Source organism: Heterocephalus glaber, unplaced genomic scaffold (genome assembly GCF_053883595.1).
Source record: "Heterocephalus glaber isolate CG9 unplaced genomic scaffold, H.glaber_assembly_v1.0 deba00000613, whole genome shotgun sequence".
Classification (NCBI taxonomy): domain Eukaryota; kingdom Metazoa; phylum Chordata; class Mammalia; order Rodentia; family Bathyergidae; genus Heterocephalus; species Heterocephalus glaber.
Window position 1 is genome coordinate 106,988 of NW_028258152.1, and position 15,089 is coordinate 122,076.

A 15,089-nucleotide genomic window follows, 5' to 3' on the forward strand; every position below is an offset into this window, starting at 1 on the left:
TTCTGGTCACCTACCTCTGTGTCTGATGCTTTTCTGGGCCACTGGACGTGTGGGACTAATCTAAAGGTGCTGTTTATCTCCAGGGAGACACACAGGTCTTGTTACTGCTTCACCATTCTGAGGCCTAGCTTTCTTCAGATTTGCCTCCAGCTGCAATCCTGATGTCTCTATGTTTTGTGCTGACTTCCTTGAGGGCCCAATCCCTCTCTGACTGTATATTCATTTCTATCTAATTCACTTACCTGTAATAATATTTTATAATGTTCTGGACAAGCATGCCAGAATAGACTTCTCTATGTTGTCGTGGGCATAAAAAACAACAAACAACTAAAAACTGCAGACCAAATGTGTCTGAAGACATATGACAATGAGTGTAACATGGCGTCCTGGATGGAATTCTGAACAAAAAAGGGACATTAGGTAAAAATGAGTGAAGTGTGAACAAAGAGTGAAGTCAGACTAGGGTCATGCACCAGAATTTGTTCTTAGTGATGAAAGATGCTCACATTAAAGAAAACTGGGTGATGGGATAGGTAACCCATATGTACTGTACTTTTCTCTAAATATAAAATTTAAATTCTATTGGAAATAAAAGCAAAACACATTAAATTTTTAAATTATATTCAAAAATCTAACCAATATTGGATTCAAATGCTGCACAGAAATACCAATCTTATGGACAAAAAAAACCTTGATTTTCTTTTTATTCTGTTGTATCGGGAGCATTTCATATCTTATCTCGCTTGACCCTTGTCATGGCTCTGTGGTGTAAGGAAAGCAAATTATAAAGGAAAACATTTCCAGTCCAAGGTCTCTTCAACATTAGCTCTGTATTTTTTTATTTTTTAGTCACATTTTAACTATTTGTCCCTGAGGATCTGTAAGAAGCCACTTTCATCACAGAGTGGAATCTGCCCTCTTCTGTTTATTTAGGGAGAACCAACAGAGAAATTTAGGGCAAGTTCTCTCCAGCTCCCTGGGGTCACTTCGTGCTTCTCAAGTTGCCTGTAAAAGAAAATGTGGGTGAGGAACTGGGAAATGGCAGCAAGGACTGAAAAGTCTAGAGTCTGGATTTGGGAAACACGTTTTTTGACCCAGTTGTAGAGCTGATAAAGTTTCATGGTTCAGAGTTTACCTCAGTTTTCTGCCTTCAAGTATTGCCCGATGACCGAGAAGTGAGGAAGAGCTTGAATGAAGCCTTGTCAGCTCTCCTTACCAGAAACCTTCTGCATCGCTACTGAGCAGAGTTCTCCTGGTTCTGACAGTCCGACCCAGGATCAGGGCTAAGGATGGGCCAACATTGGGCCAAAGCTCATGCTCAAAGGCCAATAGCTGTTTTTCTATATTTGGTTTGTTCTTTTTCCTTCTTAAGACTTCCTGTGTGTAGCCATTTGTGGAAAATGATTGTGATTTATGTATACTTTTATGGGGTAAATTAACTCTGGGATAATTGTTCCAAAATACTTTGTGAAACCTCTCCTTCCTGAGAACACTTACCATCAAAGCTATATTTTCTAACAGTAATGTAACATTTAAATACTAACTTAAAACATTTTTTAAAATCACAAGTTTTGAAAACAAGTAACATTTACTTTATAACCCTTAGACTCAAAAGAAAATGAGAGAAATTATAGAACACTAAAGTCCCAGATAGACCTTAAAAATACAGCATTATTCCCTTCCCATCCCCACAAAATCTCCCTATATCTTATCATTTTTTGTTTCTTTTTCTCTTTAAATTATTTATACTTTGGGTTTTGCCTATAAAAGAAACCATGAAAGTGATCTGAGGATGGAGGAAGATGCAGGGAGAGGAGGGGGAGGGAAGTAAAAGGTTCACGATGTGATATGTAAATGTACCAATGCCCCCCACCATGACATGATGTATTCATTATAGATCACAAAAATATACTAATACAAATTTTAGAAAACAAGTACAAATGTTAGGAGCACCACATGTGTTTACTTTTCAGATACCAGAACCACTGGCTCACTGAGCTGCCTTTTGATTACCATGTAAGTAAGTTTTTGTTGACAGGGACCAGCAGCAGGAGCTTGGCTACTGCCGTTAGGACAGGCTCCATGAAAAACTGAACAGAAGGACAACCTCTCTGCAGAGTAAGTGCTACAGAAAACAGGAAATTGCAGAGCCTAACATTTGAAGCGTAAATACACTGTATGGGTATAACACATGTAAATAATAAATTGCCATTAAAGGGGAAAATAAATAACTGTGTTGAATAAGAAAAGAAGTAAGTGGGATGGACTGTGGCAGTAGATAGAGCACTTACCTAGTGTGCTCAAGGCCCTGGGTTCCATCCACAGTACCACACACACACACACAAACACACAAAAAGTAATAAGGACAAAGAAGACCTTAGCTGTTATTCTCAAAGTATTTATGGCAAAGGACCAGTTTTATTAAAAATTTTATTCACTCACAGACCTATCATTTTCTAAAATGTAATAAGAGTAATTACTCTAGAAATGACAAAAAATAAGGATATGCAAAATGTAGGCTTGATTACTCAAAAGACACAAAATCTTAATAAATATAATCAGAACAAGTACATACCAAACAAAGTTTCTGTATGCTAATTCTTACTTTTGTACTGAATTCAGAGCAGTAGCAATGAACTCCAGGTCCAGTGTTCTAACACTGACATAGGTAGCTCAATGCTACTTCTGCAATCTAAAAATGCACACACCAATTCATGATTAACAAAAATGCAAAGAAATAAAGAAACACATCTTAAACTTACTAGAATGGTTGTTTACTAAAGAGGGTGGGAAGGAAATGAAATGTGAACAAATGAGAATCAATCAATCAAGAGACTGATCCAGGCTGGGCGTGGGGGGGCATGCTTGTAATCTCAGTGCTCTGGGAAACTGAGGCAGGAGGATCCAGAGGATCAAAAGTTCAAATACAGTCGGAGTAATTTACTGACTCAGCAAGAGTCGGTCTAAAAGTAAAAAATAAAAAAGGCTGATGATGTAGGTCATTGTAAAAGCCCCAGGTTTCATTGAGAGAGAGAGAGAGAGAGAGAGAGAGAGACTGATCCAGCATGGAGCCATGAGAAAGGTGTTTGAATATGATTAGCTCAGCTTCTGTGCACACACAAACACACACACACACACACACACACACAAAGAGGCAAATGAAATTTAACAGTCTTTTCTCCACTCTGTGTCACTTTCACCAACTTATTTTTCATGTACTTTGACTCCTGTTACTATTTGAAACATTTTTCTGCTCACTCTCTCTCAGCTATATTAAACTGATAAGAAATCATCAGGTAGACATGTTTTCCCCGGGGATAAATGTGTACTTTGGTTTTCACCCCTATCATCTGAATAAATCAAAGGGGTCTAGTATAAATCCCTTGGCTAGTTTATATCTGCTTAGAGTCAGAGTGAAAGAGGTGAAGATCTTGGAAAGATCTCAAACAGGCTATCTGTACTTACATCTCTTCCTTTCTGCTCACTCTCAAACTGACCACACATCTGAAATACAACCTTTAAAGTATAACTATTAAGCTTAAGAAGAATTGGAAAAAGCTACATTTCAGAAGTCAATTTTTAAATTGATATTTGGCTATTGTTTCTGTCTGTTATCTTAAGAGTTCTGCCCTGTAGCAGTATGAATTGAAGCGCTGGTACCAGAACTTTCCTTTTTTTTTTTTTTTTTTTTTGCAGTACTGGGGATTGGAACTAGGGCCTTCACACCAAACCCCTTTTCTTTCTTTTGTGATTTATTTTGAGATAAGTTCTTGCTAAGTCTCAATGTTGCCCAGGCTGGGTTTCAATTTTGACTCTTTTGCTTCAGCTTCCAGAATGTTGGGATTACAGGTCCACTTTTGTTTCTTGTGCTAGGGATGGAACCCAGAGACTTTACAAGTGCAAGCACTCTACCACTGAGCTACAACCCTAATCCCTTCTTCTTACAAGTTTCTCTCTGCAGGGTTTTTCAAAATGTGAGACCCTGCAAGTTAGCTTTGTGGTTAGTCTGCCTATTTTGCAGTAAGTTGAGACTGTATACACTTGAGAAAGCAAAAGGAAGAGATGAGCAAGAATGATCTCTGATTAGAGAGGTGAAGAAAAGTGGGCTGTCTCTCCAAGGACTCAAACTCTTCACTTAAAAGTAGATATTTGAGGGTTGGGGATGTAGCTCAGTGGTTCTGATGCCTGCCTCGCAAGGGCAAGGTCCCAAGTTCGATCCCCGGTACCAAAAAAATAAATAAAATAAAAGTAGATATCTGATTGATTGATTGATCAAGATAGTCTTTTCAATTTCTACCTTGTGAAGACAAGCTCCACTTCTATCTGGAAGTATTTTTCATGCTTTATTTCTTAAACAGTAGCCCCTTGATGGTCCCCACTAGATATTTATTCCTAAGCAAGTGGGAATTTGAAGTTAATCTCTCTTCCTCTGGTTTTTACAACTAACTACAAAATTGTGCTCATAGTAACAAGCCAAATTATACAGAGGAATTTAAAGAAAAAGTTAGGAGTCTTTTCCTTCCAATAGACGTCGGTTTGTCCAACATACAGAGCAATTATGTACATGGGACCCCCCACACCAAGGTCTCGAATGTTCTGTAAGAATGCTGTCTGATATTTCACACAAAGCACTGGATAAGTGCTCATGAGGAAAATGAGAAACATTTGAACGTGTTTACATTTATTTTGTGTTTTAATATTCTTATTACACTTTATACTAGAGAACAAATACATATGCATATATGCTTCTTACATAATTATCACTCAAGAATTATTTTTGCATCTTAAAGTTTATGTGTTATTTTTAAATATTTCCTTGTTTATAAGGAGATAGTATGTAATCATTGTACTCTAACCACCTTGGTTATCCATTGTTCTATTGTTAAATGTTTCACTATCATTAAATTTATAGCTGTGCTTACATATCTATAATTGCTATTTTCATTTAAATTTAATTAGTTAATTAATTTTTTGGTGCTGGGATTGAATCCACGGCCTTGTGCATGCTAAGCACATCTCTGCTGAGCTGGACCCTTAGCCCTTGTTTTGTAAGAAATCGTGCTGTGATGGTACCGCATCCAGGCACAATTATTTATAGAACTCTTCCTATTTATTACCAGATTGCTCCCTTAATGGATTTTATGGCTACACAAAGGGTACCCTGTTTAATCCTGATTTTAGAAGTACTATAGTTTGGAGTCTGACAAGGTGAAAACAGGAAGGCTGGATCTAAGAAAAAGGAGGCTGTTGCCATTGACCTGCACTAGAGGAGTGGCAGTAGATTTAAAGAAGGAAATGACAGAATAAGTACTTAGGAGGTAGACTTGACAGGCTTGGTCAATAATCTGGATACAAGGAGGAAAGAATGAAGGAGACTGGGGGAGGAGTCACTCTTTGGAGCATAAGAACTAAGGAGGAAAAGCAGGGCTGGGGGTTAGGATACTGAGGACGTTGTACACTGGATTCCCCATGCCCAGCACAGTGGCTGCTACAAGGAAGGCATGCAGTAGATGGTTGCTGAGTGGGTGAATGCTCAGTGTGCCTGAACAAATGGGCACAGCAAGCCATGAATCCATGTTCCTTTTCCCAAAGGCTTACAAAAACTTAAGTGTACTCAAGAGGCTATTTGCTATTGTTTGTTTGTTTGTTTACTTCCTCTATAGGACATTTTAAAATTAGGATTTCTGAGAAATAGGCAGTGAGAATTAAAAAAGAAACTAGAGACAATGAGAATCTATAGCCAAAGCTCAGGCCTTTGGAATAACGAAATCTTTCCTTCACAAAATTAACTCAGCATTTTACACAGTCAATCTGATGCCAAAGTACATAAACTTAGTTGCTCCTTAGAAAGCTAGCAAGTTTTGGACTCAAACTCCTAAAATCCGAATATCTCTGGTTCCAAATGAAAAAAGTGCTCCATTCTGCTCACTTCCCAGTTCACCAGTGAGCCTGGAAAGATTGTCCCCAAAGGTCGCTGCTGTGTCGGTCCTCTCAGAGTGTCCACACATGATGGCCAGTGTTTGGAGTGTCCAGCTGCCCTTGTGTTTCATGTCACTTAGTCATGTGACTGCCTTGTGCTTCTGTACCCAAGTGAGAACGTCTCTTTGGGTTCTTGCACTCTGGATGCCTCCTATCCCCGCGAGGGCAAAGCCATGATTCCTGTTTCCTTTGTGTTTCCCAACCCCCAAGAGTCAAGGGCGGTGTTTAGCATAAAGTGAGAGCTCAGGCACTACTGACGACTGCCCCACTGTAGTAACCAAACTGATGAAAAGTGATGGCCAATAAAAGATACCATGTATCTATTCTTAGGAAACACAATGTTTATTGAAATGCACGTAGATAAATTATCACCAGCATAAAACTGTTAATGGAGTTTTCAACATGAGTTTAGTTTATTCTTAAAATGAAATGAGGCTTTGAAAGTCCATTGTCCCATAGGAAAAATATTCTATTTCTCTGTTCAGATAAAGTCCTTTAAAAAAGCAAATCACTTTTGAAACCGTCTTTTAAACGTCTCCGGCCTATGAATACATAACAAACAAAAATATATTAAAAAGATATATCTCTTTCTGTTCAGTAAAAGAATTAAATAGAAATGCTTTAGGGTTAATACATACAGGAAAATATTTTATTTAAACTCTAAAATTTTCCATTTTATTAGTATTTACTAAAATTGTAAAGAAATAATATCAAAAACATCAAGGTAAAAATGACAAGTGATCATAATAATGTAAAAAAGCCAGTAATTTTATTTTTATATATTTCAGAAATAAGTTAAAAATATTATCTTCTCAAATAAACAATTGTTAAATAACTCTGATTTCAGTAATTTTGGAACACAATCCAAAGGTAGTTTTAATCTCCATTTAAGGAAATCAAGGAGAATTAAATTTAACAAACATAGCAAGAGAGGATAGGAAGGAACTTAGAAAATTCCTGACATTTTGTGTGGGTCAGTAGACATTAGGAGTTAATTCTCAGCCACTACTCTGTGGGCCCAATGAGTTAGTCGTATTCTACTTCAACATGGTGCTCTGGGCTGACCTGTTTGGCTCCTCCCAGGTGATGCTGCTGGCCTTCTCCGATGGTGAGTCTGTTGAATGGGATTATCTTCATAGTGGTTTCCTTCATGGAATACCAGCGGGATTTCCAGGTGGCCCAGATAATGCCATTATCATAACCATTGGGTGTAGATGCTTTTGAATAAGTGCCACCTAAAACGAAGGGCAAGTGTACATAACTCTGCTCTTGCATTTCCATATCTCAGAAATCTGTGAAGACTATCCATTACAAAGTACACTGCCAGATATATCAACTTTATAGCACTACACACCAACTAAAAATATCCCTAAAGATTCCTAGAATCTCAGTTTATAATTAAACTAAATTACTCTTAAATAATCCCTTATATCTAAGGCAACTCTTACATCTGAGTCTCGTTTCATGGTTACACCACTACTAACAGGGCTAGATCTCCAGAGCTCTCCATGTGATCTCTCTCCCTAGGCTTACCCTTCCTGGACTCAGCTTTTGTGGAGAATCTTTCCTCAGGTAGGTGAGAACAGCAGGAGCCACAAGATTCCTGATCTGGCAGCCTGATGCTATCTCATGACATCATTCTACTGGTTAATTGAAGAGACTATGAGGAGCTTTCGACAGTGGTTCTGGAATGCTATTTTATGCCTCCATTATAAAGTGGAGGCTAGGTTGATTGGCTTTCTAGGCCCTGGGCAATAGAGCTCATGTAATTTTGGAAGTCTGATACTGAAGTGGACTATAGGTTATCGAGGTAACCCTGGGTCATATGGATCCAGCATCTTCCCTAAGTTTCTTCCAACTGTATGGATGGTATATTTCTCCACTTAAAGAGTGTTGTAGAAACCAGAAGTTTAGTTTAAAAAGTCTTTGAGAGGACTACAAGTTGGTCGTTCACTAGAACTATGCCCTCAGGAGGTAAGGCTGCTCGTGGGTAGATGAGAAGAGTGGTCATAGCTTTTGCTTCCCAGTGAATCCTTCAGCAGTAACTCAAACCAGTGTTCTAAACCATTCCAACCTTACAGAAACCACACCCTCCCCAAGCCTGAAATAAGTCTGTGGTCCCCATGTCTCAAGTTCTCAGGAGCCCCAGCCCTTATCAGTACTTCTCTGCTCTTTAGTCCATCTCTCCTGGAAACTGCTCACTGCTCACTGGTTGTGTCTGACACATAGCTCATGAGAAACTGAGCCAGGGCAATGTGCTAACAAACAAAAGGTTGGTAATCTCAGTCCACATAGATCATATACAAACTATGGCTACAGTTAACCCAAAGTCCCAACTCTGACCTTGACAGTTTCATCACAATGACAAACCACTGGATATTTTGCAGCAGGTGGAAGTTTTTGAGAGAGGACCGTTTTAAGCACAAGCTTGGTATTATCCAACTCTGGTTTCCAATAAAGAGCTACAGAGTTAAAAGTCTTTACTGCTATTATTCATTCTTTACATCTAGTCACTACCTTGTATAAAATATACATTATAAACAAATTCAGAACCTGAGGAAGAATGCCATACCTGGGTAATAAATTCCATTGAGGTGGCCGGCATGACACTTGTTCATCCACCAACCAGATCCATCCTGTTCTGCACAGTTGCCTTCAAACTTATCATTGTCGTTGTCCCAGGTGCTGAACTGCATGCCATTGTGGGATGTGAAGAACTTGTCACTTGGATCATCACCAAAATCGAAGCCATCAAAGGCATCACCAGCATCTCCACCAATGAAGTAGGCATAGGTCAGGCGGTACTTGTCAGCCTCCGGTCCCACCTTGAACATGGCGTAGTCTGCAGTACTGTGAAGTAGGGAATAGCAGCATCACGTATGTAATGAGCCCTCCTCAGGAATCTCACAAGTTCCCTCTTCCACAGGACATATTTACTTGCAATGTGTTATTTTGCTTCTTAAGGCTAAAACAGACACATTCCACTCGGTAAAGCTTTCTGTAGATGTGGCATGAAGAATGGATATGTGAACTAGTCCAGGACTATTGACACCACCTAGGATGGGGCTAGCAGCCTTTCAGACATCCCAGTGAAAACTAAAAACTTCACCCATTTGAGGAGTGCTTTTTACTTATTGGGTCCTAATATTAAATCAAAAGGTATAGATGAACCTAATTTCTTATTTTCTATTTTCATTCCAATTTTTAGCATTGCACACACATCAGAGATTATAGTAATTATTTGATAGTGAGTGACCATTAATGCACCAAACCACAAAGAGTGTCCATTAGACATGCATATCACTTGAAGCCTGAGGTCCTAACAGGGCTTATTTTTCCCAAGGCATTGTGGTAGTGGCAAGAAGGAAGGTTTGCTAGGACATCATGGAAACAAAGCCATCCCCCTGTGGTCCACAAAACACGAGGTGTAGGAATCAGAGATTCTTCTCTTCGAGCAATTAGGAAAGAAGCCATAATTTTGTGGAGTGGAGGGAATAGGGCCTTGGTGAATGAGCAGAGATGCCCAGAAAATCTTTAACCTCTTTTTTATTCTCTGTACTTGAGAAATGGGAGATATTTTCATAGAAGGTCTACTAACTATGATACTTTCTGGGTGAAAAATATCCCATGTGTTTGGTGATAGAATATGCTTCATTATTCCATAAGCATAAGAAGAGGGTTGGCTATTTTTCACAGACCCCATGTATGTCTGTTCCTAGAGGGAGCTCTAGACCACCAAAGGAGCTGGCATATTTAATTTCAGGGCAACCTAAGATTTGACAGGATGAGTGACCAATGAACAGAAAATCCAAAGAGGCTGAATTCACTTTTCAACAAAGATAGTCATGAAGAGGCTGGGCTCCAGGGTCAAACTACCTGATTTCAAGTCCCATCTCTATCATTTACCAGCAATGTGACCTTGAGCAAGTTAATCTGTAAACTGTGATTAATAATAATACCTTCCTCTTAAAATAGTTATTTGGATCAGATTAAATTTAATTTCATGCTCAACCTCTGGTACCTATCAAAAGATCAGTAACTAGCTATGCGTCTGCATGTTTCCAGGGTAAATAAATTATACCACAATAATCAGATCCATCCTGGAAAGAATATATCTCTTTGGACAGCCCAAGAACTAATCTCATTCCTGGGGAAAGTGACTACTGGATATGCTCTTTGCTTTTTTCAGGCTGTGTTTGCCACGGGTCTGATGAAAGGCAGAAAGGGCACATCCCAGATGACCCCTGCCACAAATGTTAGAAGTCTTCTCTCCACAGTACCTGGTTCTGCCACTCCAGTCTTTGAGTTGCACCCTTAATGCATATGGGATAGCAGACTGTGTGCTTATTAAGTGAATTTTCTCATTTCCCAGCCAGAATTCTGTGGTGCCAGTAGGAGACAGATGTCCAAAACCTTCTTTATACTGAATCCAGTTTTTCTTGAAATTGACACTGCCATCGAGCCTCTAATTACACAAGGGCACGAGTGAGAGGAGAGGACAGGTTATCAATTCACATATAGGAAATATTGTCAAGGTTCTATCGAAAATATGGAAGGTAGGATTCTATCAACTACCAATTAAGTGGCCAAAGGCCTCTTTTTCCTCAACTATCAAATAGGAGTAACTATGCTAACTTCTCAGGATTGCAGTGAGGATTACATGAGAGAACATAAAGGAAATACTTAAAAGACTGCCAGGCATATAGTAAATTCTAAATTAGCGGTAGGTTTTTAACAGGACCCTAGAGGACTTCAGAGCTCCAGCCTGGTAGGGATTCTCGGTGTTGCCGTGCAGCGATCACGCTTGCCCTTGGAGCGCCCCCTGCAGGAGGAGGAGGAACTGTAGCAGTGCAGGGAGATAAAAGGAGCTACATCACAGGGGTGCCAGAGACCGGCAGGAGCCCCAACTACATCCTTTAGGGAGGGGCCACATCTCGGTGTAATGGGCAGGAGTAGATCTTGATCCCCGGCGAATGAGGTCGCTTCTATTCCTTTGCCACCGAAGGACTTGGCGTATGCGCCATCGTGAATTTGCATCAGTCTTGCCAGCACCGACTTGAGTCGAAGCATGGACTCTGAAACCAGACTGATCGGATTCAAATCCTGACCTGCCACTTATTACTTACATGATCTGGGGCAAGTTACATAACGGCTCACGCCTCAGTTTCCCCCTCTGCGAGTGAGGCCAATAGCAGTATCTACACCGCCTGGGGCCGTGGTGTGGTTAAGAGGGTTAAGGTTTCCAAGGGGCTTAGAAAAGCCCTGCCGGGGAGCACGTGGGCACTGACGACGTCCACACGGGAGGAGGACACTACCTTCTGCAGCACAGTCCACCCGTTGCCATTTCCCTCGATCTCACAGTAGACTAAGAACTGCTGCTTCGCCTTCAGAGGTTTGATGAAGTAAAGTCCGCTCTCCTTGGCGCCCTTGTTGGCAATGTCTTGACAGTCTGAAGGAGAAGGGAAACCTTTGCTATGGCTTGAGACCTGGTGAGACTGCGCCAGCCTCAAAAGTGAGTCCTGAACCTGTAGTAAATGATTCATTTCCCAAGAAGTATTTTTTTCTCATATCATCATCGTTTCCAAACTATTGTTTGCTCCTCCGGAAAAGTCCGGGCAACTGGAATCCTTAGGTTGAAGGTCTAGATGCTTTCCCAGGGATTCCCATCCACCCACACCGGCACACACAAACTCCTCAGTTTGATGAATTTGACCCAAGCTGCTCACCTTTCCCAGTCGTGTCATGAATCTTCACTGTGTCCTTGCATGGCTCCTGGCATTGTGCTTCCAGCTGGGCCACCTTCTGCTTCAGGTTATTGATCTTTTGATTATTGGAATTATATACCTCCTGCAAAAATCTACAAATGGAATAATAAGATAACAGGAGATAAGATATTCCTTTCAGAAGATCAATTCTGTATTTTCTCTTAGAAATGCTACCTTAGTCTTTCAAGAACACTTTCCTAGTAAATCAGTCCCTTTTTGGGAAAACTGTAAAATTATGTTACTAAATTAAAGTGAATTAAAATATTAGGATTTTTAGAAACCCCTCCCAAAGTCAATTAAAAAAGGAATATAATTTTTCTGAATCCCTTCACCTAGAATGAAGTTTACTCCATTTTAGAATGGTCTTAGAATGGTCTTTCGCTATGGAACGGTCTTAACTCTGAACACAAATAACAAAGTCATTGTCAATAAACAAAGGTCACTGTAAATGGTCATTCTACCTTTTACCTTACACATGGGGCAGCAGATAAGAACCTACATGAAGGATATGGCTGGGTAAGAGGAAAGCTGAGGATTCAGAAGCAGTAATCCGTACGTGCTGAAGCCTTGTTCCTTTTCCATGTGAGCCTACTGAGGGTCCTTTTGAGGGCTTCATGTAAGTCGATAACTTACATGAGAAAGGTAGATGAGGCATTATCATATATAAAATAAAATAGACATTTTCTCATTCTTCTTAGTGTTTCTAGTAACATAGCTTTAGAAAAGGCTGCAGGAATTTTAGTAAAAACCCGTGTTTGCAGTTTCTATGCTTATAATGTTCAGAGATGATAGAGGACTATCTAGAATGCATAAACCTGTATGTCTTTCTTTGAAACATAAAAAGGGAGACAAACTATTGGACCACTTTCTCTGCTTGGTTTTAGACAATTTCTGCTCAATAGTCTCCTTCAGTTTCAATGATGGGCAATAATAATACTGATTATAATGATAATAATCATGACAAGGACAATAATGGCTGTTTGATACCAAAAGAGGACACATCCCTCCTGGGCTGCTTCTCCCTAGCCACCACTGATCACAGTTTCTCAGTCTGCTGTGAGTTTGATTTAGGAAAAACCTTGGGAGAGAGACTAAAACTGTGTCTGGGACTCCATGATCAGAGTTCGAGTCCCTGGCAAGCTAGTAACAGGGACTTTTTGCTTACAAATGGAGGAGAATACATAATCATGTGTACAAGTTAGGTAAGCATAACTTACACATAGCTTTGCTTACAAAAGGAGAAGAATACATAACCGCAGATTATGTGCACATGATTACACATAGCTTTGCAACAGTTTGTTGAACTTAATCTCTTTAGATCTGTTTTTCTGGTCCTCCTTCAATATAATTTAATAGTCAATATCCTCCTTCTACTTGCTTATTTCTTACCACCCATTTGCGGGTTAAAGATAAGCATAACATCAATTGGATTTTTTTTTGTTGTTGTTGTTGTTTTGTTTTTTGGTACCAGGGATGGAACTCAGGACCTTGCGCTTGTAAGGCAGGTGCCGGAACCACTGAGCTAAATCCCCGGCCATCAATTGGATATTATAAAAAAATTTTAAACCCCTTAGATTACTTTCACTTGAATATGCAATAATAAATAAAAACTAAATCCATCTTGGAAAGCAAATTAAAACCAGAATGCTTACCGAATACTCGAGTCATGTGTTAAAATCGATGCTTCATATTTCATAATTTCCTCCATCATCTTCTTGGAATTCTGCGTAGCCATCTCTATTGCATCTGCAATGTGGGATCAGAGACAGAACAACACTTTAGCAAACAGGGTGACCAAAACAACCGCAGAAGAATTTCTTCGGTGACTTCTTCAGTCATTCCCAGTCCCTCACTTGGCTTTGCTGGCTGATGAGGGTCATAGCTGATTTGGATCGCCTTGATCAGTTCTTTGGTTTCTGTCGTTTTGTTTTCTGCATCATGAAAGATGTCCTCCAAGGCCTGGAGGTCCTTGTGTACAGACGTTTGGTAAGTGGACAGGAAATCCGCAATACCACAGGTGGTAGGGCAGAAGCTACCCTGAGGAAGAACAATGCAGTGATTAAGCATCTTGATAAAAGCGCCACTTAAAATCTGTTCAAGAAAAAAGTAAAAGTGCAACTGTATTTTTGCAAACTTTGAAGTGTCAAATGCTATTTGTAAAATAATTGTTTCAATTCTGCTTCCCTCTCTAGTTAAAACAGAAAGCAAATAACATAAAAATAACTTACAAATCTTTCATCTAAGATGCAGCAGTTGTCTCTGGTGGCGACATACTAAAAGAGAAAAATACAGATATTTCACTACTTTACCAGACTTACTTATTTTTCAGCTTCCCACTTAAAATATGTTTTATGAACAGCACACTTACTGCCAGGCATGTTGAAGACAGCAGTAAGAGCAGGGAGAAGCAGAGAATAAAGCTCCGTGGATGCGAGGACCAACTCATGGTGTGTGGGTGCCCAGAGCGCCGAGGCCTGTACTGTCAGCTCTGTGACCTCCTGGGCTCCGCCTGTCCCTTTATGTAAGTGGCAGGGCTGGAGGAGACCGGGAGTGGCTAGCGCTGATCACGGGGCTTCTTACCAGAATGGTGGGGATGTCTTTCCCGTCGCTTTTTCCTCATTCTGGCTCCAACTTATGCCTGGTCAGATTCCCAGATTCTGCACACAGCTTTAAACTCCTCCTTTTTGGCTTGGTCCAATCCTTTTTCCCTGATCCAGAATCATCTCCAGAGGCGAGTGAAGCATTAGCCACTGCTGAGGGAAGGACCTGCCTGTGTGACACTTCTTCCCGGACGTGGCCTAGACAGCAAACACAGAGCTCTGACCTCTACTAGAACAAACCCAGCCATGCTTACAATGGGCCTTCCACCCCCACCCCAATTACTAAAGACCTTTCTTAGCCCGAGGGTGAGGTAACATTAATTATTTTTAACCTGTGGCTATAGGAGTAGGTGGCTTTGTCTTCCCCCATAGACCAATTCCATATTCCCAGAAGAAGATGAGGCCAGATATGTATCCCTGCCCCTCTCTGTGGCCATATTCTAGGCTCTCCCTTCCTACTTAGCTTTCCAGCTTCACTATCTCTCTGACAGGAAGAACCATCTGACAGGGCACCCCACTGCCACCGAGGGAAAGGGGCCCAAGCCCTCTTGTTTTCTCAGAGGAAAACCTGGGTATGGAAGGCAGGGGCTGGGAAAATCTACCTCCCAAATATTTGACCTTCAGTGAGAGGAAAAGAGACTACCTGAGATGTCAGAGAAAGGCCACGTTTTTGTCCTGACCCCAGAGCTTCTTTGTGTGACAGGGAAAGATCTCTGTCATCACCTGCTGATAATTTACAATTGTA

At 40.4% G+C, this 15,089-nt stretch overlaps 1 protein-coding gene across 1 annotated transcript; it reads right to left on the reverse strand.

The window, feature by feature from the left end:
- Positions 1–6,300: 6,300 nt before the first annotated feature.
- On the reverse strand, positions 6,301–14,477 carry Fgg (fibrinogen gamma chain). The gene is made up of 10 exons (XM_004869216.4): positions 14,113–14,477; positions 13,973–14,017; positions 13,598–13,781; positions 13,397–13,490; positions 11,706–11,836; positions 11,295–11,428; positions 10,260–10,444; positions 8,552–8,829; positions 7,045–7,214; positions 6,301–6,521 (listed from the first exon to the last, which is right to left on the reverse strand). The coding sequence occupies exons 1-10, from the start codon at positions 14,188–14,190 to the stop codon at positions 6,507–6,509; spliced, it is 1,314 nt and encodes a 437-aa protein (XP_004869273.2). The 5' UTR covers positions 14,191–14,477; the 3' UTR covers positions 6,301–6,506.
- Positions 14,478–15,089: the final 612 nt, after the last annotated feature.